Below are 27,708 nucleotides of genomic sequence, written 5' to 3'. Positions count from 1 at the left end.
AAGCTCCTCCATGTTGACTATGTGAGTTAAATATGAACTTAACTAAAATATAAACACAACATGTAAAGTGTTGGTCCCATGTCTCATGAGCTGAAATAAAATGCCTAAAAAAAAAGCATATTCACAAAAAGCATATTTTTCTCAAATGTGCACCATGTGTAACCATGCCAGTGTAACCATGTAACCATCAAATCAAATCAAATGTATTTATATAGCCCTTCTTACATCCGCTGATATCTCAAAGTTCTGTACAGAAACTCAGCCTAACTAACCAAACAGCAAGCAATGCAGGTGTAGAAGCACGGTGGCTAGGAAAAACTCCCTAGAAAGGCCAAAACCTAGGAAGAAACCTAGAGAGGAACCAGGCTATGAGGGATGGCCAGTCCTCTTCTGGCTGTGCCGGGTGGAGATTATAACAGAACATGGCCAAGATGTTCAAATGTTCATAAATGACCAGCATGGTCAAATAATAATAATCACAGTAGTTGTCGAGGGTGCAACAGGTCAGCACCTCAGGTGTAAATGTCAGTTGGCTTTTTATAGCCGATCATTAAGAGTATCTCTACCACTCCTGCTGTCTCTAGAGAGTTGAAAACAGCAGGTCTGGGACAGGTAGCACGTCCGGTGAACAGGTCAGGGTTCCATAGCCGCAGGCAGAACAGTTGAAACTGGAGCAGCAGCACGGCCAGGTGGATTGGGGACAGCTAGGAGTCATCATGCCAGGTAGTCCTGAGGCATGGTCCTAGGGCTCAGGTCCTCCTCCGAGAGAGAGAGAATTAGAGAGAGCATACTTAAATTCACACAGGACACAGGATAAGACAGGAGAAGTACTCCAGATATAACAAACTGACCCTAGCCCCCCGACACATAAACTACTGCAGCATAAATACTGGAGGCTGAGACAGGAGAGGTCAGGAGACACTGTGGCCCCATCCGATGATACCCCCAGACAGGGCCAAACAGGAAGGATATAACTCCACCCACTTTACAAAAGCACAGCCCCCACACCACTAGAAGGATATCTTCAACCACCAACTTACCATCCTGAGGCAAGGCTGAGTATAGCCCACAAAGATTTCCACCACGGCACAACCCAAGGGGGGTGCCAACCCAGACAGGAAGATCACATCAGTGACTCAACTCACTCTTGTGACGCACCCCTCCTACGGATGGCATGAAAGAGCATCAATAAGCCAGTGACTCAGCCCCTGTAATAGGGTTAGAGGCAGAGGACCGGCCAGGCAGAGACAGCAAAGGCGGTTCGTTGCTCCAGAGCCTTTCCGTTCACCTTCACACTCCTGGGCCAGACTACACTCACTCCATCCACTTTCTTATGTCTGAAACACATGCTTCTAGCGAGGGCAATTTAGGGGCTTCACCATGTTTCATTGAAATGTACAGCTGTGTGTCATCCGCATAGCAGTGAAAGTTAACATTATGTTTTCAAATGACATCCCCAAGAGGTAAAATATATAGTGAAAACAATAGTGGTCCTAAAACGGAACCTTGAGGAACACCGAAATGTACAGTTGATTTGTCAGAGGACAAACCATTCACAGAGACAAACTGATATCTTTCCGATAGATAAGATCTAAACCAGGCCAGAACTTGTCCGTGTAGACCAATTTGGGTTTCCAATCTGTGGTGATCGATGGTATCAAAAGCAGCACTAAGGTCTAGGAGCACGAGGACAGAAGCAGAGCCATTAAAAGGTCATTTACCACCTTCACAAGTGCAGTGTCAGTGCTATGATGGGGTCTAAACCAGACTGAAGCATTTTGTATACATTTTTTGACTTCAGGAAGGCAGTGAGTTGCTGCACAACAGCTTTTTCTAAAATCTTTGAGAGGAATGGAAGATTCGATATAGGCTGATAGTTTTTTACATTTTCTGGGTCAAGGTTTGGCTTTTTCAAGAGAGGCTTTATTACCGCCACTTTTAGTAAGTTTGGTACACATCCGTTGGATAGAGAGCTGTTTATTATGTTCAACATAGGAGGGCCAAGCACAGGAAGCAGCTCTTTCAGTAGTTTAGTTGGAATAGGGTCCAGTATGCAGCTTGAAGGTTTAGAGGCCAAGATTATTTTCATCATTGTGTCAAGAGATATAGTACTAAAACACTTGAGTGTCTCTATTGATCCTAGGTCCTGGCAGAGTTGTGTAGACTCAGGACAAGTGAGCTTTGGAGGAATACACAGATTTAAAAAGGAGTGCGTAATTTGCTTTCTAATGATCATGATATTTTCCTCAAATAAGTTTATGAATTTATTACTGCTGAAGGGAAAGCCATCCTCACTTGGGGAATGTTGCTTTTTAGTTAGCTTTGCGACAGTATCAAAACTAAATTTTGGATTGCTCTTATTTTCCTCAATTATGTTGGAAAATTAGGATGATCGAGCAGCAGTGAGGGCTCTTCGATACTATCTTTCCAAACTAGTCGGAAGACTTCCAGTTTGGTGTGGCGCCATTTCCGTTCCAATTTTCTGGAAACTTGCTTCAGAGCTTGGGTAGTTTCTGTATGCCAGGGAGCTAGTTTCTTATGACAAATGTTTTTAGTTTTTAGGAGTGCAACTGCATTTAGGGTATTGTGCAAGGTTAAATTGAGTTCCTCAGTTAGGTGGTTAACTGATTTTTGTCCTCTGACGTCCTTGGTTAGGCAGAGGGAGTCTGGAAGGGCATCAAGGAATCTTTGGGTTGTCTGAGAATTTATAGCACGACTTTTGATGCTCCTTGGTTGGGGTCTGAGCAGATTATTTGTTGCGGTTGCAAACGTAATAAAATGGTGGTCCGATAGTCCAGGATTTTGAGGAAAAACATTAAGATCCACAACATTTATTCCATGGGACAAAACTAGGTCCAGAGTATGACTGTGACAGTGAGTAGGTCCAGAGACATGTTGGACAAAACCCACTGAGTCGATGATGGCTCCGAAAGCCTTTTGGAGTGGGTCTGTGGACTTTTCCATGTGAATATTAAAGTCACCAAAAACTACCATATTATCTGCTATGACTACAAGGTCTGATAGGAATTCAGGGAACTCAGTGAGGAACACTGTATATGGCCCTGGAGGCCTGTAAACAGTAGCTATAAAATGTGATTGAGTAGTCTGCATAGATATAATGACTAGAAGCTCAAAAGACGAAAACGTCATTTTTTATTGTAAATTGAAATTTGCTATCGTAAATGTTAGCAACACCTCCGCATTTGCGGGATGCACGGGGAATATGGTCACTAGTGTAACCAGGAGGTGAGGCCTCATTTAACACAATAAATTCATCAGGCTTAAGCCATGTTTCAGTCAGGCCAATCACATCAAGATTATGATCAGTGATTAGTTCATTGACTATAACTTTCTTTGAAGTGAGGGATCTAACATTAAGTAGCCCTATTTTGAGATGTGAGGTATCACAGTCTCTTTCAATAATGGCAGGAATGGAGGAGGTCTTTATCCTAGTGAGATTGCTAAGGCGAACACCGCCATGTTTAGTTTTGCCCAACCTAGGTCGAGGCACAGACACGGTCTCAATGGGGATAGCTGAGCTGACTACACTGACTGTGCTAGTGGCAAACTCCACTAAGCTTGCAGGCTGGCTAACAGCTTGCTGCCTGGCCTGCACCCTATCTCATTGTGGAGCTAGGGGAGTTAGAGCCCTGTCTATGTTGGTAGATAAGATGAGAGTACCCCTGCAGCTAGGATGGAGTCCTTCACTCCTCAGCAGGCCAGGCTTGGTCCTGTTTGTGGGTGAGTCCCAGAAAGAGGGCCAATTATCTACAAATTCTATCTTTTGGGAGGGGCAGAAAACAGTTTTCAACCAGCGATTGAGTTGTGAGACTCTGCTGTAGAGCTCATCACTCCCCCTAACTGGGAGGGGGCCAGAGACCATTACTCGATGCCGACACATCTTTATAGCTGATTTACACGCTGAAGCTATGTTACGCTTGGTGACCTCTGACTGTTTCCTCTGACTGTGCCAGCCCAGGACCTCCACATACAGCTTCTTGACCTGCGTGATGTTCTGAGACCAGCCACCAGGAACAGCTGATAAAACTGTTTTTCTGTCTGTAATAAATCCCTTTAGGGTCCCCAGTTGGTTGGCCTGGCTCCCAGGTCGGTGGGATTATGCCCTCCCAGACCCAACCATAGCTGCACCCCTGCCCAGTGATGTAAAATCCAAAGGTATGGCCTAATTTATTTATTTCAATTGACTGATGTCCTTATATGAACTCAAACTCAGTAAAACTTGAAATGGTTGCATGTTGCATTTACTTTTTTGTTCAGTATACACTGCAAACATTCTAAGTTAGCCAGCAGTGTGGTTATTTTATCTGCAATTGCCTGAATTAGAGCCTAATTTATTGTGTTGGCAAGAAGTTTAGAACCAGCAAGACTCTTCCTAGAGCTGGCAGCCTGGCAAAACTGAGCGATCGGGGGAGAAGGGCCTTGGTCAGCTAGGTAACCAAGAATATGATGGTCACTCTGACAGAGCTCTCGAGTTCCTCTGTGGAGTTGGGAGAACCTTCCAGATGGGAAACCATCTCTGCAGCGCTCTACCAATCAGGCCTTTATGGTAGAGTGGCCAGACGGAAGACACTTCTCATGAATTGGCACATGACAGCCTGTTGGAGTTAGCCAAAAGGCACCTTAAGGACTCTCAGACCATGACAAACAAGATTCTCTGATCTGATGAAACCAAGATTGAACTCTTTGGCCTGAATACCAAGCACCACGTCTGGAGGAAACCTGGCACCATCCCTACGGTGAAGCATGGTGGTGGCAGCATCATGCTGCAGGGGTGTTTTTCAGCGGCAGGGACTGGGAGACTAGTCAGGATCGAGGGAAAGATGAACGGAGCAAAGTACAGAGAGATCCTTGATGAAAACCTGCCCCAGAGTGCTCTGGACCTCAGAATGGGGCAAACTTTCACCTTAGAACAGGCAACGACCCTAAGCTCACAGCCAAGACAATGCATGAATTGCTTCGGGATAAGTCTGAATGTCCTTGAGTGGCCCAGCCAGAGCCCGGACTTGAACCCAATCGAACATCTCTGGAGAGACCTGAAAATAGCTGTGCAGCAATGCTCCACATCCAACCTGACAGAGCTTGAGAGGATCTACAGAGACAAAGGTGAGAAACTCCCCACAAATGCTAAAATGTTAGCATGTGGAAACAGTGCCAGGGAAACTAAACCAAAGCATGGATTGCTGTTATACCTGATCCACAGCCAACAAGTGCTCAGCATATGTGGGAACTCCTTCAAGACTGTTGATAAAAGCATTCCAGGTGAAGCTGTTTGAGAGAATGCCAAGAGTGTGCAAAGCTGTCATCAAGACAAAGGGTAGCTACTTTGAAGAATCTCAAATATAAAATATATTTTGATTTATTAAAGACTTTTTTGGTTACTACAAGATTCCATGAGTGTTATTTCATTGTTTTGATATCTTCACTATTATTCTACAACATAGAAAATAGCCACACTAAAGAAAAACCCTACAATTAGTATTTTATTGAACCTTTATTTAACTAGGCAAGTCAGTTAAGAACTAATTGTTATTTACAATGACTGCCTACCAAAAGGCAAAAGGCCTCCTGCGGGCTCCGGGGATAAAAAAAATAAATAAAATAAAAATATAAATATAGGACCCAACACACATCACGACAAGAGAGACAACACAACACTACATAAAGCTAGACCTTAGACAACAACATAGCATGGCAGCAACACATGACAACACAGCATGGTAGCAACACAACATGACAACATGGTAGAAACACAACATGGCAGCACAACATGGTAGCAATACAAGACAGGTTACAAACATTATTGGGAACAAACAAAAGCACAAATGGCAAGAAGGTAGAGACAACAATACATCACGCAAAGCAGCCACAACTGTTAGTAAGAGTGTCCATGATTGAGTCTTTGAAGGAAGAGATAAAACTGTCCAGTTGGAGTGTTTGTTGCAGCTCGTTCCAGTCACTAGCTGCAGCGAACTGAAAAGACAAACAACCCAGGGATGTGTATGCTTTGGGGACCTTTAACAGAATGTGACTGACAGAATGGGTGTTGTATGTGGAGGATGAGGGCTGCAGTAGATATCTCAGATAGGGAGGAGTGAGATAAGCATCAACCAGTGGGTCTTGCGACGGGTATACAGAGATGACCAGTTTACAGAGTATAGAGTTCAGTGATGTGTCCAATAAGGAGCATTGGTGGCAAATCTGATGGCCGAATGGTAAAGAACATCTAGCCGCTCGAGAGCACCCTTACCTGCCAATTTATAAATTATGTCTCCATAATCTAGCATGGGTAGGATGGTCATCTGAATCAGGGATAGTTTGGCAGCTGGGGTGAAAGAGGAGCGATTGTGATAGAGGAAACCAAGTCTAGATTTAACCTTAGCCTGCAGCTTTGACATGTGCTAAGAGAAGGACAGTGTACCGTCTAGCCATACTCCCAAGTACTTGTATGACTACCTTAAGCTCTAAACCCTCAGAGGTAGTAATAACATCTGTAGGAAGAGGGGCATTCTTCTTACCAAACCACATGACCTTTGTTATGGAGGTGTTCAGAACAAGGTTAAGGGCAGAGAAAGCTTGTTGGACACTAAGAAAGCTTTGTTGTAGAGCATTTAACTCTTGGACTGGAAGTACACTTTGATTGCATCCATAGTATTTCTTCGGTATTGCAGCTTAACTGAATCACGGAATAGAAAGCCAATTCCAATTGATAGCCCAATAGAGAAGTCAAATTATAAAATTACTAATGAGACACTTTTAGTCATCACCTTTGCGCACAAAACATCCATTGAATTATTACAATAGTTTTTCCACAGGGCAGCCAAAGATATTTGTCACAAACACCTGGAGTGGTGGGTTGTTGGGGAATAATCAGAATTGGTTGGTAACATAGGTAAGATGTTTTATATTCATCATATGTTTGTATGTTACTTCTCATCAGAATGTTGTTTTTGTATAATACTGTGGCGGGGTTCGAGTATCTGTTCTATGATAAGACTAAGTTGTTTGGGCCGGAGAGAGGGGAGAGGTCAAGCGTGTATCTCTTGGCTCCACAATGTCTGTGTGCCAGTCAGTGTGTCTCTGTGATCTTGTCAAGATAGGATGGATTTGATATATGCCTGATAATATGGAGGATTGGTTTATGGTTCTGAGTTTGAGAAAATAACATAGTTTAGGAGACAAAGCTGAACGATTTATTACGTCTATGCTGTCTGACTATGTGTGTTTTTTGCTATTAAAGGATCTCAGCTGCAATGTGTAAGGGACTCTCAGAGAATTCATTGATAGACACTGAATTGATCTGAGAGTCACAGGGCTGTGATAGAGCTCATATAATTAAAGATGGACTTTGATAACTAACTCTGACTTGTGTGTGGTTTGCTCTCATGATTTGGTAAATAGAGGAAATTTCCACGACAGGGTGCAGAGTAAAATGCAGAGAGAAGAGGATACTGGGGAAACCGACTTCATTAGGATTCCCAAAACCAACGCCCAAAACAAAGGGCGAAAAATCGACAGAAAATAGCCCAACCCAACACAGGGCACAAACGGGCAGGATCACAACACGCATAACCTGACTAACAGAAAAACATCCTGCACAAAAATAGACGGGCCTAACAGGCTTAAATAGACATAAATCAATAAACAAAATAAGAGACAGGAGCAACCAATAAGACCAAACAAACAAAAAAGGAATTTGTATATACACCATCTACCGATACAGAAACAGTAGCAATGCTAGTCAACCCTGTCTTCTGCATTTGGCCACAGGTTCTCATCCACATCACATCTTATGTCATCTTTGGAAATAAACATTTGATCATGTGGATGGTGGTCATAAGTCTTCCACCTCCATGAGGAAAATAATTCCTCTATGAGGAATGGAGAGTAAGGTGGGAGGAAAAGTGACACCGTCCTGGGATGGGCTGCAAACCCTTCTGTGACTGCACCAGAGTGGTGAAATGCTACATTGTCCCATACAATAACAAACGTTTTCGCCTCACTGCAACCTTTTCCTCACCTGGCACAACCCTTCCATGGAGGTCATCCAGGAATTAAATGAGACGCTCGGTGTTGTACGGCACAACCCTTCCATGGAGGTCATCCAGGAATTAAATGAGACGCTCGGTGTTGTATGGCCCAATTATCGGTTTGTGTAACAGCAATCCAACAGAGGATATTTCTGCACACATTGTGATGTTGGCACCCCTCTGGCCCGGAACATCCACTGTGGCCCCTCTCATTGATAGACCATGATTTATTACAAGATCAATTATAGTAACCCTTATCTCATCTGAGACTACAGCTCTTGATCTTCCTCTCAGTCTTCTTCCACCACGCATACGTACTCCTCTTCCTCTCCCAGCCACTCTTCTTCCTCTGTCAGCCACTTTTCTATCTCTGGCTGGGTCCATGTTTAAATTACAGTACAGCATTATTCCTAAAATGTCCCCTTTTGTATAGATGGTAATGACATTGAAAGACTAACACCTGGGTAGGTGTTCAGCTACAATGGGAATCAGCTGTGGTTGGTCAAATTGTTTTGATAGTATTTAATCGTTTAGATTCGGAATATATTTCAAGACGGTATTAATGTCTTATTTAATTTTGTCATGTTAGGTTCTGAACTTACGTTCAACAGTTTTGAAAAGAGTATGTAAATGTGTGCAGATTGGCCTGTAGGTACATAGAGGTTTGGTGGTGGTTGCGTCAGAGGGAGAAAAGAGTATGTAAATGTGTGCAGATTGGCCTGTAGGTACATAGAGGTTTGGTGGTGGTTGTGTCAGAGGGAGAAAAGAGTATGTAAATGTGTGCAGATTGGCCTGTAGGTACATAGAGGTTTGGTGGTGGTTGTGTCAGAGGGAGAAAAGAGTATGTAAATGTGTGCAGATTGGCCTGTAGGTACATAGAGGTTTGGTGGTGGTTGTGTCAGAGGGAGAAAAGAGTATGTAAATGTGTGCAGATTGGCCTGTAGGTACATAGAGGTTTGGTGGTGGTTGTGTCAGAGGGAGAAAAGAGTATGTAAATGTGTGCAGATTGGCCTGTAGGTACATAGAGGTTTGGTGGTGGTTGTGTCAGAGGGAGAAAAGAGTATGTAAATGTGTGCAGATTGGCCTGTAGGTACATAGAGGTTTGGTGGTGGTTGTGTCAGAGGGAGAAAAGAGTATGTAAATGTGTGCAGATTGGCCTGTAGGTACATAGAGGTTTGGTGGTGGTTGTGTCAGAGGGAGAAAAGAGTATGTAAATGTGTGCAGATTGGCCTGTAGGTACATAGAGGTTTGGTGGTGGTTGTGTCAGAGGGAGAAAAGAGTATGTAAATGTGTGCAGATTGGCCTGTAGGTACATAGAGGTTTGGTGGTGGTTGTGTCAGAGGGAGAAAAGAGTATGTAAATGTGTGCAGATTGGCCTGTAGGTACATAGAGGTTTGGTGGTGGTTGTGTCTGAGGGAGAAAAGAGTATGTAAATGTGTGCAGATTGGCCTGTAGGTACATAGAGGTTTGGTGGTGGTTGTGTCAGAGGGAGAAAAGAGTATGTAAATGTGTGCAGATTGGCCTGTAGGTACATAGAGGTTTGGTGGTGGTTGTGTCAGAGGGAGAAAAGAGTATGTAAATGTGTGCAGATTGGCCTGTAGGTACATAGAGGTTTGGTGGTGGTTGTGTCAGAGGGAGAAAAGAGTATGTAAATGTGTGCAGATTGGCCTGTAGGTACATAGAGGTTTGGTGGTGGTTGTGTCTGAGGGAGAAAAGAGTATGTAAATGTGTGCAGATTGGCCTGTAGGTACATAGAGGTTTGGTGGTGGTTGTGTCAGAGGGAGAAAAGAGTATGTAAATGTGTGCAGATTGGCCTGTAGGTACATAGAGGTTTGGTGGTGGTTGTGTCTGAGGGAGAAAAGAGTATGTAAATGTGTGCAGATTGGCCTGTAGGTACATAGAGGTTTGGTGGTGGTTGTGTCTGAGTGAGAAAAGAGTATGTAAATGTGTGCAGATTGGCCTGTAGGTACATAGAGGTTTGGTGGTGGTTGTGTCAGAGGGAGAAAAGAGTATGTAAATGTGTGCAGATTGGCCTGTAGGTACATAGAGGTTTGGTGGTGGTTGTGTCTGAGTGAGAAAAGAGTATGTAAATGTGTGCAGATTGGCCTGTAGGTACATAGAGGTTTGGTGGTGGTTGTGTCTGAGGGAGAAAAGAGTATGTAAATGTGTGCAGATTGGCCTGTAGGTACATAGAGGTTTGGTGGTGGTTGTGTCTGAGTGAGAAAAGAGTATGTAAATGTGTGCAGATTGGCCTGTAGGTACATAGAGGTTTGGTGGTGGTTGTGTCAGAGTGAGAAAAGAGTATGTAAATGTGTGCAGATTGGCCTGTAGGTACATAGAGGTTTGGTGGTGGTTGTGTCTGAGGGAGAAAAGAGTATGTAAATGTGTGCAGATTGGCCTGTAGGTACATAGAGGTTTGGTGGTGGTTGTGTCAGAGGGAGAAAAGAGTATGTAAATGTGTGCAGATTGGCCTGTAGGTACATAGAGGTTTGGTGGTGGTTGTGTCTGAGGGAGAAAAGAGTATGTAAATGTGTGCAGATTGGCCTGTAGGTACATAGAGGTTTGGTGGTGGTTGTGTCTGAGGGAGAAAAGAGTATGTAAATGTGTGCAGATTGGCCTGTAGGTACATAGAGGTTTGGTGGTGGTTGTGTCAGAGGGAGAAAAGAGTATGTAAATGTGTGCAGATTGGCCTGTAGGTACATAGAGGTTTGGTGGTGGTTGTGTCAGAGGGAGAAAAGAGTATGTAAATGTGTGCAGATTGGCCTGTAGGTACATAGAGGTTTGGTGGTGGTTGTGTCTGAGGGAGAAAAGAGTATGTAAATGTGTGCAGATTGGCCTGTAGGTACATAGAGGTTTGGTGGTGGTTGTGTCAGAGGGAGAAAAGAGTATGTAAATGTGTGCAGATTGGCCTGTAGGTACATAGAGGTTTGGTGGTGGTTGTGTCAGAGGGAGAAAAGAGTATGTAAATGTGTGCAGATTGGCCTGTAGGTACATAGAGGTTTGGTGGTGGTTGTGTCAGAGGGAGAAAAGAGTATGTAAATGTGTGCAGATTGGCCTGTAGGTACATAGAGGTTTGGTGGTGGTTGTGTCAGAGGGAGAAAAGAGTATGTAAATGTGTGCAGATTGGCCTGTAGGTACATAGAGGTTTGGTGGTGGTTGTGTCTGAGGGAGAAAAGAGTATGTAAATGTGTGCAGATTGGCCTGTAGGTACATAGAGGTTTGGTGGTGGTTGTGTCTGAGTGAGAAAAGAGTATGTAAATGTGTGCAGATTGGCCTGTAGGTACATAGAGGTTTGGTGGTGGTTGTGTCAGAGGGAGAAAAGAGTATGTAAATGTGTGCAGATTGGCCTGTAGGTACATAGAGGTTTGGTGGTGGTTGTGTCTGAGGGAGAAAAGAGTATGTAAATGTGTGCAGATTGGCCTGTAGGTACATAGAGGTTTGGTGGTGGTTGTGTCAGAGGGAGAAAAGAGTATGTAAATGTGTGCAGATTGGCCTGTAGGTACATAGAGGTTTGGTGGTGGTTGTGTCAGAGGGAGAAAAGAGTATGTAAATGTGTGCAGATTGGCCTGTAGGTACATAGAGGTTTGGTGGTGGTTGTGTCTGAGTGAGAAAAGAGTATGTAAATGTGTGCAGATTGGCCTGTAGGTACATAGAGGTTTGGTGGTGGTTGTGTCAGAGGGAGAAAAGAGTATGTAAATGTGTGCAGATTGGCCTGTAGGTACATAGAGGTTTGGTGGTGGTTGTGTCTGAGGGAGAAAAGAGTATGTAAATGTGTGCAGATTGGCCTGTAGGTACATAGAGGTTTGGTGGTGGTTGTGTCAGAGGGAGAAAAGAGTATGTAAATGTGTGCAGATTGGCCTGTAGGTACATAGAGGTTTGGTGGTGGTTGTGTCTGAGGGAGAAAAGAGTATGTAAATGTGTGCAGATTGGCCTGTAGGTACATAGAGGTTTGGTGGTGGTGGCCTGTGTCAGGTTTGGTGGTGGTTGGGAGAAAAGAGTATGTAAATGTGTGCAGATTGGCCTGTAGGTACATAGAGGTTTGGTGGTGGTTGTGTCTGAGGGAGAAAAGAGTATGTAAATGTGTGCAGATTGGCCTGTAGGTACATAGAGGTTTGGTGGTGGTTGTGTCTGAGGGAGAAAAGAGTATGTAAATGTGTGCAGATTGGCCTGTAGGTACATAGAGGTTTGGTGGTGGTTGTGTCAGAGGGAGAAAAGAGTATGTAAATGTGTGCAGATTGGCCTGTAGGTACATAGAGGTTTGGTGGTGGTTGTGTCAGAGGGAGAAAAGAGTATGTAAATGTGTGCAGATTGGCCTGTAGGTACATAGAGGTTTGGTGGTGGTTGTGTCTGAGGGAGAAAAGAGTATGTAAATGTGTGCAGATTGGCCTGTAGGTACATAGAGGTTTGGTGGTGGTTGTGTCTGAGGGAGAAAAGAGTATGTAAATGTGTGCAGATTGGCCTGTAGGTACATAGAGGTTTGGTGGTGGTTGTGTCAGAGGGAGAAAAGAGTATGTAAATGTGTGCAGATTGGCCTGTAGGTACATAGAGGTTTGGTGGTGGTTGTGTCTGAGGGAGAAAAGAGTATGTAAATGTGTGCAGATTGGCCTGTAGGTACATAGAGGTTTGGTGGTGGTTGTGTCAGAGGGAGAAAAGAGTATGTAAATGTGTGCAGATTGGCCTGTAGGTACATAGAGGTTTGGTGGTGGTTGTGTCAGAGGGAGAAAAGAGTATGTAAATGTGTGCAGATTGGCCTGTAGGTACATAGAGGTTTGGTGGTGGTTGTGTCTGAGGGAGAAAAGAGTATGTAAATGTGTGCAGATTGGCCTGTAGGTACATAGAGGTTTGGTGGTGGTTGTGTCTGAGGGAGAAAAGAGTATGTAAATGTGTGCAGATTGGCCTGTAGGTACATAGAGGTTTGGTGGTGGTTGTGTCTGAGGGAGAAAAGAGTATGTAAATGTGTGCAGATTGGCCTGTAGGTACATAGAGGTTTGGTGGTGGTTGTGTCTGAGGGAGAAAAGAGTATGTAAATGTGTGCAGATTGGCCTGTAGGTACATAGAGGTTTGGTGGTGGTTGTGTCTGAGGAGAAAAGAGTATGTAAATGTGTGCAGATTGGCCTGTAGGTACATAGAGGTTTGGTGGTGGTTGTGTCTGAGGGAGAAAAGAGTATGTAAATGTGTGCAGATTGGCCTGTAGGTACATAGTTTGGTGGTTTGGTGGTGGTTGTGTCAGAGGGAGAAAAGAGTATGTAAATGTGTGCAGATTGGCCTGTAGGTACATAGAGGTTTGGTGGTGGTTGTGTCTGAGTGAGAAAAGAGTATGTAAATGTGTGCAGATTGGCCTGTAGGTACATAGAGGTTTGGTGGTGGTTGTGTCTGAGTGAGAAAAGAGTATGTAAATGTGTGCAGATTGGCCTGTAGGTACATAGAGGTTTGGTGGTGGTTGTGTCTGAGGGAGAAAAGAGTATGTAAATGTGTGCAGATTGGCCTGTAGGTACATAGAGGTTTGGTGGTGGTAAATGTGTGTCTGTAGGTACATAGAGGAGAAAAAGAGTATGTAAATGTGTGCAGATTGGCCTGTAGGTACATAGAGGTTTGGTGGTGGTTGTGTCTGAGTGAGAAAAGAGTTCATGAAATGTGAAAGATGTAGTCATTGAATGCATTTTGTGCCAAAGCAATGAAACATTATCCACAGTTTAACCCACATAGACTGCTGTTGTGCTCACTGTGTGAAGAGTTTTGAAAAAGTGACCTAAGTATTGAAAAATGGGTCCTAGCGATTAAAACAAAAACTGTAACATTGTATGTTCATGCTCTGAGGTCATGACCCCAGCTAGCCAGGGGTAGTAACGTTGGCTTATTTAGCTGTCCATGTGCTCTGGGTTCCCGGAGCATGTTTACAGCATACTGCGGTCTGTCCAGTGAGCACTGAGCTCTAGTGCAGGGAGAGTAATCCCAGTAAGAAAGATGACAGCAACCATGAAACAGTGTATGTGAACCTAAGTAGATACCCCAGTGATACTAACCCACGTAGGTGCTTGAACGAGGAGAGATGAATCAAAGATAACTAACGAAAACAAACTATGTTTCCCCTTCTATCTGTGGATTCATCTTTGGAGTGGAGAAACACATATATTTGTATGACTCTAGCTCAAAACCTCCGGGAAAGGAACTCAGCCCTGATCCGTCCTCCATGTTGGCTGTGTGAGAAAAATATAGTACTTTGTGAAGACCAGGAGAGGGCAGTACATCACACAGCTGTTGTTGGACCAGAGGTATGCAACATGGGATCCTGGGAGCCACAATGTCTCTTCTCACTTTGACTGGCACTAAATGTTTTGGTGGAACTTGCAACCTTTCAGTTACTAGCCCAACACTCTAACCACTAGGTCAAGAGTGGATCCTGGGATAAGAAAAACTCCACCATTTTGTTTGTTTTTCTTAGGTTTTTATTGTACATTTTTGCCTGAATTTATCATATAGCTTATTTTGTGATTACATTTTCATTGAATTTTCACAAAACACAAAAATGAACACCAACAAACAGAACCAATCAACACAGTCAACACCATACAAAGGCAGCAGGTAGCCTGGTGGTTAAGAGCTTTGGGCCAGCAACCCAGTAAGGTTACTTGTTTGAATCCCCAGGCCGCAAAGGTGGAAAAATATTTTGTTCTGCAATTGATTAAGGCAATTAACCCCCAACAACTGCTCCCTGAGCACCGATGACGTGGATTCAGAGGGTTTGGATTAAATGCGGAAAATACATTGAGTTGAATTCATTCAGTTGTGCAACTGGCTAGGTATCCCCCCTTTCCTTACAAAGATCTCCAGCCCATGATACATCATAAAGAGAAAAATAAAATGTAATGTACTGAAAGATTTGTCATGAGGACAGGTCAAGTCTCCCTCCCACACCAACAGCATGTTTGTCATGAGGACAGGTCAAGTCTCCCTCCCACACCAACAGCATGTTTGTCATGAGGACAGGTCAAGCCCTCCACCCACACCAACAGCATGTTTGTCATGAGGACAGGTCAAGTCTCCCTCCCACACCAACAGCATGTTTGTCATGAGGACAGATCAAGTCATCCACCCACACCAACAGCATGTTTGTCATGAGGACAGGTCAAGTCTCCCTCCCACACCAACAGCATGTTTGTCATGAGGACAGTCTCCCTCCCACACCACCAGTATCCCACACCAACAGCATGTTTGTCATGAGGACAGGTCAAGTCTCCCTCCCACACCAACAGCATGTTTGTCATGAGGACAGATCAAGTCATCCACCCACACCAACAGCATGTTTGTCATGAGGACAGGTCAAGTCTCCCTCCCACAGTATGTTTGTCAACAGGTCTCCCTCCCACACCAACAGCATGTTTGTCATGAGGACAGGTCAAGCCCTCTCCTCCCCACCAACAGCATGTTTGTCATGAGGACAGGTTAAACAGCATGTTTGTCATGAGGACAGGTCTCCCTCCCACACCAACAGCATGTTTGTCATGAGGACCCTCCCCCACACCAACAGCATGTTTGTCATGAGGACAGGTTAAGTCTCCCTCCCACACCAACAGCATGTTTGTCATGAGGACAGGTCAAGACAGCATGTTTGTCATGAGGACAAGTCTCCCTCCCACACCAACAACATGTTTGTCATGAGGACAGGTCAAGTCTCCCTCCCACACCAACAGCATATTTGTCATGAGGACAGGTTAAGTCTCCCTCCCACACCAACAGCATGTTTGTCATGAGGACAGGTTAAGTCTCCCTCCCACACCAACAGCATGTTTGTCATGAGGACAGGTTAAGTCTCCCTCCCACACCAACAGCATGTTTGTCATGAGGACAGGTCAAGTCTCCCTCCCACACCAACAGCATGTTTGTCATGAGGACAGGTTAAGTCTCCCTCCCACACCACCAGCATGTTTGTCACGAGGACAGGTCAAGTCTCCCTCCCACACCAACAGCATGTTTGTCATGAGGACAGGTCAAGTCTCCCTCCCACACCAACAGCATGTTTGTCATGAGGACAGGTCAAGTCTCCCTCCCACACCAACAGCATGTTTGTCATGAGGACAGGTCAAGTCTCCCTCCCACACCAACAGCATGTTTGTCATGAGGACAGGTTAAGTCTCCCTCCCACACCAACAGCATGTTTGTCATGAGGACAGGTTAAGTCTCCCTCCCACACCAACAGCATGTTTGTCATGAGGACAGGTCAAGTCTCCCTCCCACACCAACAGCATGTTTGTCATGAGGACAGGTCAAGTCTCCCTCCCACACCAACAGCATGTTTGTCATGAGGACAGGTCAAGTCTCCCTCCCACACCAACAGCATGTTTGTCATGAGGACAGGTTAAGTCTCCCTCCCACACCAACAGCATGTTTGTCATGAGGACAGGTTAAGTCTCCCTCCCACACCAACAGCATGTTTGTCATCCCCTCAAAATAGCAAAGAAAGATGAACAGAAGGGATTTTTGGGAACAGATTCTCTTTTACATTTTACACAGATTAGCAATTAAACCAAGTTAAAAGCAGGGTACATAAATGTTAAACATTGACAAAAGCAGTTACACAAGCAGTTAAAAATGAGAATATCAACGTCATATATCATGTTATCAGGTGAGCTCACCACTGGACAAGTCTCTCCCAGGGTGGAGTGCGTGCCTTTTCACCCTCAGATTTCTCCAGCATGAATCTGACCTGGACCCCAGGAGACATGGTCATACTAGACTCATACACATAGACATCATACCCAGGTATATCAGCCTGATGTGAGCCTTTTTCCTCAGAGAACTTTACAGCCCATTGCCAGGTGTTATAATCCAGGGTTCCTTCAGAAGAGTAGAACCCAACCCAGGAGTTATGGAACGTTTTCTTCCAGGCAGTGAAGGATTTCTTTACATACAGACGAGCGCAGGCCTTTCCATCCTTTACGAAGAGCTGCAGACTGGCGTCATGTCCGTTAATATCAACAGGAATCTCTCGGTTGGCATCGTGAAACTCAGAACCTCTCCAGATCTCCTCTCCGATAGTGGACCCAAACCCCAAGTAATTCCACCATGATTTTACCTCCTTATGGAGCCTGACCTGGAGACCAGGGTTAAGGGGTACTGAGGTGTTATAGCTCCCAGAGGCTTGGCCCCCGACTGATGATCTGTCCAGCTCGCTCTTACTGTCACTGTTATTGTTCCTATGAAGAACCACCATTAAACCCTGGTCTAATAGCCTCTTGGGGATCCCACTCCAGATGATCCTGGCTTTTCCTCTATTTGTGGTTTTCACACCAAGCTTAATCAATGCATTATCCTTATCCTCCATGCCACTCTGGGGTTGAGATGTTAAACAAAGAGCTTGCTCCTTAATAAATAAGGTTTTGGGACGTGTAAAGTACAATACAATAGCCAGAAGAAGTGCCAGACCAGGTGTGTGTCCCCAGATGTTTTCCAGTTCTTGCAGACTGTTGTGGTTGATCTCTACATTATATATACGTGGAATGTCATTTCGGTCAATGTTTGCGAGACGTTGGATTTGTGTTAAGAGGTTGAAACTGACAAGGTATGTATTGTCTGGATCATAGCCACTTCCTCTGTTTTCATTTCGTTGATAGTGCTGTGTGACATAGACCTCGTCTGCAATGAACTGATTGGACCCATCATCCCTAACTCTGAGTATGACCCTGTCCCTGTTGTTCTCAGGTCCACTTGAGCTGTAGAATCTTCGAGCTACATAATCAGGAAGTGCCCTTAAGCCATTACTGTTCATATTCCCTAGTGAGTAGTAACTTCCGCTTTCAGGAAGCAGAAAAGGTAATGAAGCTGGTCTGTTTCCATAGAAATGAAAGCCATAGTCTCCCCTGGTTGGGTTGAAATTGAGTCTCATGTTGCCGTTGTTGTCAATGCGAATGTTGTTGGCTAGCCAGTGGAGCAGCATGAGGCCATGTCGATGAGAGGTGTGACCAAACTCTATTCCCCTGAGGTCCTTTATTGAACTAAGGGTTCCTCTGACAGCGCATACTGAGGTCAGAGACAGACACAAGATGAAACAACCCAGGATGCCCCTTCCAACCATGGCCAGCCTGTAACAAAACAAATACTGTGTCAACATTTGTACATTTTTTCAATAAATTAATAAACAAATAAATACATCTGTAACTTATTTCTAGTGCTCAGGAAAACATCAGAAAATATCTGACAAACTTTCATTTTGAAGTTAACTGTCACTATATCGGACCTTTGTCCCAATAATGTCATATGAGTTAATAAGTCCTCACATTACACTGTATGTATAGTCTGTATCAGTAGCTTATTTCTTGTGGTTGGCAATAGGTTTAACGTTTTAAGACTCCCCAAAAAGTCTTGGTCTGAATATTTTAGCTCTAAAAATGTCAGAAGATATCAGACAAACTTTTATTTTGGAGTGAACTGTAACTATATCAGAACAATATGTCCCAATATGTACGATGAGGTTTTCCAAAATAACATTTGGAAACTTGTAAACACGATCAATACTGTAATAAGTCCTCACATCAAAATAAAACAAAATAGTTCCAATAAAACATCTCACTCACCTTCTTGTGCAGCCTACTACCAGAATCTAGTCTTGACTGTGTTTGTTTCTCTCTTTTCTGTCAACAGATCCCAGGATTGAAACTGACTAACGGGTGCTTCTTGTAGCCTACATACACATAACCAGTACACAGGGCAGATACAAAACAAGGGTAAGAAAAACTGAGTTTTACAAAGTCTGATCTGTGACGTCACTGGGCCACTCATGTTTCATCAGAAATGAAACGTATCCTTAGAGTGAGTACCTTTCACTTTCAGAACGCAGAAAATGTAATGAGCGGGATCTGAGAGTTTCTATAGAAATTAAAGCCATGCTTCTTGTAGTACGCTTGGGCATTCTGAGTCTTTTCGGTGAGCCAGATAATTTGGCTACGTTCAGCTAAAAGAGACATTTATTTGGCTCCAAAACGTCTCCTCGTTCAGTAGTGCTTAAAAATGTACTTAAAACTATGAAACAATTGCAAATCTCTCATGTAAAGCCTAAAAAGATGCATGCCATTATATCAGATCCTGACATGTGGGTTCACATACATTTTAACTGACCAAATTATTAGATGGCACTGCAAAAATGTGTGCACAAGAATGAGGCTCTCTGCTCACTATCCAATGTTCCTGAGGTGAAGAATTCAGATAATGTTTTGGAGCTCAAAAAGTACTAGTAACAGTATCAAAAATCAGCAAGCCAAATGAATGGCTCTTTCACCAGTGATTTGCATCATGGAAATGCTCTAAAACAGGTTCATCTCACCATCCAATTTCCTTCACCTGCACTTATCTGAGGACACAGGATAGGTGTAGTATTTCATCAAATGAGAGACTTAATTTCAACCAGTAGAGAATGTGAAAAGCTTTATTGAAAGATAATTATCCAAGTGTTATAAATACATAGTATTTGCATTATAAAAATTACAATTGTAATATAAAACAAGTTCAACCTGTACCTGAATGCACATCTGGTGTCCATTATAAAAACAGAGAGGAAGAAAGAGGAGGTGGGGGGAGAGGTGGTCAAAGACAGAAAGGGAAAGAGATGAGAACAGAAGAGCAGGGAAGAAAGAGGAGGTGGGGGAGAGGTGGTCAAAGACAGAAAGGGAAAGAGCAGAACAGAGGAGCAGGGAAGAAAGAGGAGGTGGGGGGAGAGGTGTGAGAGGGGGTCAAAGACAGAAAGGGAAAGAGATGAGAACAGAGGAGCAGGGAAGAAAGAGGAGGGGGGGGAGAGGTGTGAGAGGGGGTGAAAGACAGAAAGGGAAAGAGATGAGAACAGAGGAGCAGGGAAGAAAGAGGAGGTGGGGGGAGAGGTGTGAGAGGGGGTCAAAGACAGAAAGGGAAAGAGATGAGAACAGAGGAGCAGGGAAGAAAGAGGAGGTGGGGGGAGAGGTGTGAGAGGGGGTGAAAGACAGAAAGGGAAAGAGATGAGAACAGAGGAGCAGGGAAGAAAGAGGAGGTGGGGGGAGAGGTGTGAGAGGGGGTCAAAGACAGAAAGGGAAAGAGCAGAACAGAGCAGAACAGAGGAGCAGGGAAGAAAGCTTATGATTCATGAATCATAGTGCAACTAAACTACGTATTCTCTCAGGTCATCACAGTTACATAATAGTATCTCTACCGGTGTCTCCTAACCAGCCTTGGGCCCCCAGTTGGGTTGTCTTTGAGCGGATGAGGTGACGATGACGGGACTAGGGATTGGCATCCTCTCTCACAGACAATACCTGCAGATAAGAGCGATGGAGAGAGAGAGAGAGATGGCATGAATGAGCCTTGTGTGTTTTTATTTCTAGCACTATGTCAGTCATCACAATCGTCAGGTGGTGAAATACAAAACTGACCTTGGATCATTAACTCTGGGACTACTACATCTCTGTCTGTATTTCAATGTTAACCATCTCTTTAATAATACTTCCAGTTGACCCAAACAAGTGACCTCTCACCTCTGATCAAGATGTGCATCTGTTTCAGGCAGTTCAGAAGTGGGAGGGGTTCACTGACACAGCTGATATAACCTAATATGCACAGACTCAGGAAGACAAACAATATAGCATAGTTACATAAATATACATAATGATGTCTTATTATTCCCCATTGGTGGTCCTCTTGCCTATTATTTGAAGGTGGAAGGATCTACAGCCCACACACCTGAACATCTTAAAACAGCCTATTCTTTGAAGGTGAAGGATCTACAGCCCACACACCTGAACATCTTAAAACAGCCTATTCTTTGAAGGTGGAAGGATCTACAGCCCACACACCTGAACATCTTAAAACAGCCTATTCTTTGAAGGTGGAAGGATCTACAGCCCACACACCTGAACATCTTAAAACAGCCTATTCTTTGAAGGTGGAAGGATCTACAGCCCACACACCTGAACATCTTAAAACAGCCTATTCTTTGAAGGTGGAAGGATCTACAGCCCACACACCTGAACATCTTAAAACAGCCTATTATTTGAAGGTGGAAGGATCTACAGCCCACACACCTGAACATCTTAAAACAGCCTATTCTTTGAAGGTGGAAGGATCTACAGCCCACACACCTGAACATCTTAAAACAGCCTATTCTTTGAAGGTGGAAGGATCTACAGCCCACACACCTGAACATCTTAAAACAGCCTATTCTTTGAAGGTGGAAGGATCTACAGCCCACACACCTGAACATCTTAAAACAGCCTATTCTTTGAAGGTGGAAGGATCTACAGCCCACACACCTGAACATCTTAAAACAGCCTATTCTTGTTTTGTGCAGACCTGAACAGCACCCTCACCTGAGAATTATAAATCAAATGGAGATATAGTGGGAATAGAATAACTACAGATGACATTAAATGAAAAAAATATATTTTACTGCAATGTGGGTGGCTCTTAAAAGAGCCTTTGGTTGTACATAGTACATGGCACAAGATGTTAACAGGGAACAGCACCCTCCTCCAAGAAGGAGAAAGTGAAGATCTCCAGCACACGGACAAGTGCTGCGTTGTTGGCCCCCATCCTGGCAACATCCTGCAGAGCAGTTGACCTCTCCTCTGGCACACGGCGGCGAGCTGCAGCTCCCCTCCTGGTTCTTGTGTCCATGCTCATGAAGTTATACAGGACACAGGTAGCCTTCACACACACATCTGTGTTAGCAGGGTGGACCCTGGCAAATCACCGGAATATCTGCCAGTGGGACGCAAGAATGGCGAAGGTGCACTCCACAGTCAGCCTGGTTCGGGCGAGGCGGTAGTTGAAGACCGTGTTTCTCCTGGGGATGATTGCTCCAGGGAAGGAGAGGAAAGGCCTCATCTCCCACAAAGACTTTGGGCTGGGGTCCCCGGAAGTGATGCGCGAGTTGACCTATAACCCACAGTCCCTGCAGTTATATCTGCGGGGCGGACGGGTTTAGGTTAATTAAATATTGTGTGGCTGAAGGGCAGGTGGGTTGAATAAAGAGAACCAATACCTTAAAAAATCCATTCATTATTATGCAATTTATATAGGCTACATTGAGTGTTTTCTTTAATTGTTTTACACTATCTCATATAACTGCATAAGCTTCAACTTTAGTGCTTAAGTGTATGCATGCCAAATAGCCGTCACAGCCTATCGCCAAATAAGCCTTTTGGGAACAGGCAGAAAAAGTCAATCCACTGAGGGGAAAGGACATTGTCGAAGTATAATTCAATAAGCCAAAAGCTGCAAAAGGAGAGTTGAAGATAAAGAGAATTGAGGGCCAGAAAAGTAATGTCTGGGAAAGATTTGCTGAAGTGGTAATAGATTATATTAGTGTCGGCTATGTTATGTGTGAGTGAGGATTGTGAGGCGCTATCCAAATTCGACAGTCACAAGATAGGACTTCAAATAGGCTATTGAACATCACCAAATGCATCATAAAAAATGCTGTTCCTATTTAATGCAACCCCTGCTGTTAATAGATCACAAAGCAGCATACAACTGAGCTAAACGTTTGGAACAAGTTTACCTTCTAATCCATTTCCTAAAAACGCACATGAAGTCCACGTTAGATGTTTACCATCTGAAGGCTGGGAGCATTTAGGACGTCTGGGGAGCATTTAGGACGTCTGGGGAGCATTTAGGACGTCTTCTACTGCCGATTGCTAAACTATCCTAATGATTATTATCTGTCATGGAAATCCATGTATACTGAGAGAGACTTTGTCATTTCGTCAAACGATCATCTTTATTTAATAATGATTCATTATTGCAATAATGAAGATGGTCGACCACACACTCCGAAGTGTGTGTTGCCGAGAGCTTAACCTTTAATCAAAAACAGAGATCTTCTATAGGAGACCCAAACATGCCTAGTCATGGCTGGTTCCACCCCCCCATGCAGATTGGGGGGCACCACAATCCATCCTGGGTTCATCCTGTGTTCATCTGCAGCCAGGGACATTTCCCAGATGCAAGAATGATTAGACACAATAAGGGATTGTTCTACTCCTCCAGGCTCTTTCTATCTCGGATCACACACACCACATCTTATCTATGGAATACCAGCTGTAGGTTTTTATCACCAAGTTATTAATCAATTGTCAGCTCAAGCTATCTATAGTAAAACCATATGCCCAGATTAGCTGCAGGGAGATAGAGTGGAGACCAGAAAAACACAGCATTAGTAGAACAGAAATGTCTTACTATTTGTTAAGTATTAATTGTTAACTATTAATATCAAACAAATCAGGTAATTCTTCTTTCACAGATCACACTTCCTCAATTCAAATACTGTGGCAACACTATACCAAAGACAGTTTGGTATGGTTTACAAACTTGGGAACCAGGCTCGAGTTTTATCAGTGTAGCCTGGACTTGTTGAAATATCTTCATGCCTAGAAAAAACCCCTCCAGGCTTCAGTCATAACTGTCAATTAATATAAAAAGAGAAAGTATTAGAGAGCAGAGAAAACTAGTCCCGTCTGAATCATCCATTGAAATAATGGACATTCTGGGGTAATAAATACATAACCAACGTTCTCTAATAATACTAGTCCCGTGTGAATAGGGCTATAGCCTTAATAATAAATCCTGCAGAATTAAGCATTTCTTGCAGTAAAATTACACACCAAATGTAGGCTAAATTTGGTAACAGGAGTGGATAAATATGATTTTTTTCAATGCTGTTAAACGATGCCATCGGTAGAGGTTCTGTCTTCAGACTTACAGAAAACGTTTGACCTCTGTCATTGCCAACAAAGGGTTTATAACAAAGTATTGAGATAAACTTTTGTTATTGACCAAATACTTATTTTCCACCATAATTTGCAAATAAATTCATTAAAAATCCTACAATGTGATTTTCTGGATTATTTTCCTCATTTTGTCTGTCATAGTTGAAGTGTACCTATGATGAAAATTACAGACCTCTCTCATCTTTTTAAGTGGGAGAACTTGCACAATTGGTGGCTGACTAAATACTTTTTTCCCCTACTGTATGGGGCTTTGCTGACAAAATGGATGGCACTGTGATCTTTGTGGGCTATACTCAGCCTTGTCTCAGGATGGTAAGTTGGTGGTTGAAGATATCCCTCTAGTGGTGTGGGGGCTGTGCTTTGGCAAAGTGGGTGGGGTTATATCCTTCCTGTTTGGCCCTGTCCGGGGGTGTCCTCGGATGGGGCCACAGTGTCTCCTGACCCCTCCTGTCTCAGCCTCCAGTATTTATGCTGCAGTAGTTTATGTGTCGGGGGGCTAGGGTCAGTTTGTTATATCTGGAGTACTTCTCCTGTCCTATTCGGTGTCCTGTGTGAATCTAAGTGTGCGTTCTCTAATTCTCTCCTTCTCTCTTTCTTTCTCTCTCTCGGAGGACCTGAGCCCTAGGACCATGCCCCAGGACTACCTGACATGATGACTCCTTGCTGTCCCCAGTCCACCTGGCCCGTGCTGCTGCTCCAGTTTCAACTGTTCTGCCTTATTATTATTCGACCATGCTGGTAATTTATGAACATTTGAACATCTTGGCCATGTTCTGTTATAATCTCCACACGGCACAGCCAGAAGAGGATTGGCCACCCCACATATGCTTACTCTAATTCTCTCTTTCTTTCTCTCTTTCGGAGGACCTGAGCCCTAGGACCATGCCCCAGGACTACCTGACATGATGACTCCTTGCTGTCCCCAGTCCACCTGGCCGTGCTGCTGCTCCAGTTTCAACTGTTCTGCCTTATTATTATTCGACCATGCTGGTCATTTATGAACTATAAAAGGTCTGTTCTCAGTAAGCTATAAAAGGTCTGTTCTCAGTAAGCTATAAAAGGTCTGTTCTCAGTAAGCTATAAAAGGTCTGTTCTCAGTAAGCTATAAAAGGTCTGTTCTCAGTAAGCTATAAAAGGTCTGTTCTCAGTAAGCTATAAAAGGTCTGTTCTCAGTAAGCTATAAAAGGTCTGTTCTCAGTAAGCTATAAAAGGTCTGTTCTCAGTAAGCTATAAAAGGTCTGTTCTGAGAAGATCCAGTGAAGTAGCCTGTACTCTGCCCTGGGAGAGAGTTGAGCTCAGCGCGACCAGACCATGTCACAGAGGGATTTAGAGATGAGCTGTTATTACTGTTTGTACTGGTTTTTTTTAGGTTATTTAGGTTACTTATCCACTCCAAATAGGTTTGTATCACTTTCCAGTAACTCAAGACTCTTGACAGAATTGATGGTGTAAAGTGTATTTTGAATGAGTTATGATAGGATTTAGCTTTGGCCGGGCCATCCAATCCCAGCCCACTACACCGTCCTTCCTCCCTCTCCTTTCTCCCTTCACACCTGGAGTATGTGTTGTTCTACTGAGAACAGAAGTCCTTCCTCCCTCTCCTTTCTCCCTTCACACCTGGAGTATGTGTTGTTCTACTGAGAACAGAAGTCCTTCCTCCCTCTCCTTTCTCCCTTCACACCTGGAGTATGTGTTGTTCTACTGAGAACAGAAGTCCTTCCTCCCTCTCCTTTCTCCCTTCACACCTAGCGTATGTGTTCTACTGAGAACAGAAGTCCTTTCTCCCTTCACACCTGGAGTATGTGTTGTTCTACTGAGAACAGAAGTCCTTCTTCCCTCTCCTTTCTCCCTTCACACCTAGCGTATGTGTTCTACTGAGAACAGAAGTCCTTCCTCCCTCTCCTTTCTCCCTTCACACCTAGCGTATGTGTTCTACTGAGAACAGAAGTCCTTCCTCCCTCTCCTTTCTCCCTTCACACCTAGCGTATGTGTGTTCTTACTGAGAACAGAAGTCCTTCCTCCCTCTCCTTTCTCCCTTCACACCTGGAGTATGTGTTGTTCTACTGAGAACAGAAGTCCTTTCTCCCTTCACACCTGGAGTATGTGTTGTTCTACTGAGAACAGAAGTCCTTCTTCCCTCTCCTTTCTCCCTTCACACCTAGCGTATGTGTTCTACTGAGAACAGAAGTCCTTTCTCCCTTCACACCTGGAGTATGTGTTGTTCTACTGAGAACAGAAGTCCTTCTTCCCTCTCCTTTCTCCCTTCACACCTAGCGTATGTGTTCTACTGAGAACAGAAGTCCTTCCTCCCTCTCCTTTCTCCCTTCACACCTAGCGTATGTGTTCTACTGAGAACAGAAGTCCTTCCTCCCTCTCCTTTCTCCCTTCACACCTAGCGTATGTGTTCTACTGAGAACAGAAGTCCTTCCTCCCTCTCTTTTCTCCCTTCACACCTGGAGTATGTGTTGTTCTACTGAGAACAGAAGTCCTTCCTCCCTCTCCTTTCTCCCTTCACACCTGGAGTATGTGTTGTTCTACTGAGAACAGAAGTCCTTCCTCCCTCTCCTTTCTCCCTTCACACCTAGCGTATGTGTTGTTCTACTGAGAACAGAAGTCCTTCCTCCCTCTCCTTTCTCCCTTCACACCTGGAGTATGTGTTGTTCTACTGAGAACAGAAGTCCTTCCTCCCTCTCCTTTCTCCCTTCACACCAGGGTGAAGGCAGTGGAGGGAATCAACACTGTACGCAATTTCAACAGTGTGATTTTCCTGTTCCTAGGCAACAAGTTAAACATATCTTTGTATTTATGACATGCATCTACTAACATTTTCATTTAGATTATTTTACACAATGGGTTAGAATACATTTATATACTAAATACACATTTTGTTTAATATAGGTAGAATGAATAAGGTTATAATGACCGGAAAATGTGATAAGGGTAGAAAGAAGAAACCCACTTTTTGGAATGAAACTCAGCCCTGAGCCCTCCTTCATGTGAGAGAAACACAGTACATTTTACGACTTAGGAGGGCATGTAACAACGGTTAATGTAATAGTTTCTATGTAATAAAATACAACTTGCCGGATAACCTGGTTAAATGTTGAACGGTTAACGTATGAACTTTTCCACTGAATGTAATACGTTATTACGTTACCCACTGGTTATTACGTATTCAGGCAAATACATATATTTTTAAAGAATAACAATAATCATTTCAACCAGTCTTGTAATAACATACTGTGATGGATGTTTGTGCTTTTCTAATAACCAATTCCTGCCTGACAATGTATACCTGGGAAGAATCCTCACTATCAGTAGAGCAATTTGGCAGTACGCCCAGAACCTTGTTTTGAGAACAAAGAGATATCTCAGATTCAAGGTCTCAGCTTGGAGAGAAGAAGCCTTGTGAGGTATTGGTCTGTCACATGCATGAACTAAATGTTAATGATGAATTAATTATGAATTATCTAAATCATGCAACTATAACTTGTCTGTTTCAGCAGTATATAAGAGAACTAATGAGACTGCCCCAGCGGAGCTCACTTCAGACTGGTACTTTATGCATCTAAGTTTGACTGTGACCTCTCCAGCTTGCTGTTAATAAACAATGATTCATTTAAGATTGACTCCAGGTGTCCCATGTGTAGAATTTCCACGACAATATCAAAATCAATGTTTTTATGTATTACTTCCCTCAACCACCAATCACACACACACACAGTTAGCCATTGTACAACAGGCTGTGTATCATGATGAGTAACCTTGTTTGAGACCTTGTGGTGCCCAGGAGACCCGGGTTAGAAACCAGTCTGTGCCCGGACGGGTCTCTGCTAGGAGGGGAAGGTCAAATGGGGTGAAATGTAACACGGGTTGTTTTTTTGTTTGGTGAACCACACTTTCTTGTTGAGTAA

At 43.7% G+C, this 27,708-nt stretch overlaps 1 protein-coding gene and 2 long non-coding RNA genes across 29 annotated transcripts; 1 reads left to right on the top strand and 2 right to left on the bottom strand.

The window, feature by feature from the left end:
• The first annotated feature begins 14,477 nt into the window (after positions 1 to 14,477).
• Positions 14,478 to 16,599, top strand: LOC127910994 (uncharacterized). 25 transcript variants are annotated; one of them, XR_008077257.1, is made up of 9 exons: positions 14,478 to 15,035; positions 15,082 to 15,173; positions 15,276 to 15,372; positions 15,403 to 15,443; positions 15,597 to 15,642; positions 15,714 to 15,943; positions 15,990 to 16,127; positions 16,220 to 16,311; positions 16,450 to 16,599. It is a non-coding gene; the product is annotated as an uncharacterized LOC127910994 (long non-coding RNA). The 25 variants fall into 25 exon arrangements; XR_008077258.1 differs by having other exon boundaries at positions 16,220 to 16,357; XR_008077252.1 differs by having other exon boundaries at positions 15,990 to 16,173; positions 16,266 to 16,357.
• A 66-nt stretch (positions 16,600 to 16,665) lies between these two features.
• LOC118401834 (uncharacterized) lies at positions 16,666 to 18,765 on the bottom strand. Its single transcript, XM_035799453.2, has 2 exons — positions 18,620 to 18,765; positions 16,666 to 18,127 (listed from the first exon to the last, which is right to left on the bottom strand). The coding sequence occupies exon 2, from the start codon at positions 18,118 to 18,120 to the stop codon at positions 16,678 to 16,680; it is 1,443 nt and encodes a 480-aa protein (XP_035655346.1). The 5' UTR covers positions 18,121 to 18,127; positions 18,620 to 18,765; the 3' UTR covers positions 16,666 to 16,677.
• Positions 18,766 to 20,882: 2,117 nt separating this feature from the next.
• Positions 20,883 to 27,145, bottom strand: LOC127910995 (uncharacterized). Of its 3 annotated transcripts, none has more exons than XR_008077260.1 (4): positions 26,440 to 27,145; positions 26,248 to 26,375; positions 21,089 to 25,539; positions 20,883 to 21,031 (listed from the first exon to the last, which is right to left on the bottom strand). It is a non-coding gene; the product is annotated as an uncharacterized LOC127910995 (long non-coding RNA). The 3 variants fall into 3 exon arrangements; XR_008077262.1 differs by having other exon boundaries at positions 21,146 to 25,539; XR_008077261.1 differs by having other exon boundaries at positions 26,248 to 26,439; positions 26,504 to 27,145.
• Between the last annotated feature and the right edge of the window lie 563 nt (positions 27,146 to 27,708).

Source organism: Oncorhynchus keta, chromosome 23 (genome assembly GCF_023373465.1).
Source record: "Oncorhynchus keta strain PuntledgeMale-10-30-2019 chromosome 23, Oket_V2, whole genome shotgun sequence".
Taxonomy (NCBI): domain Eukaryota; kingdom Metazoa; phylum Chordata; class Actinopteri; order Salmoniformes; family Salmonidae; genus Oncorhynchus; species Oncorhynchus keta.
Note: the sequence above shows the minus strand (reverse complement) of the source record. Positions and strands in the feature narration are given on the sequence as shown.

Bases quoted from the DNA above. Each gene is read 5' to 3' on its own strand.
- LOC118401834 (XM_035799453.2), bottom strand. From the start codon at position 18,120: ATGGTTGGAAGGGGCATCCTGGGTTGTTTCATCTTGTGTCTGTCTCTG.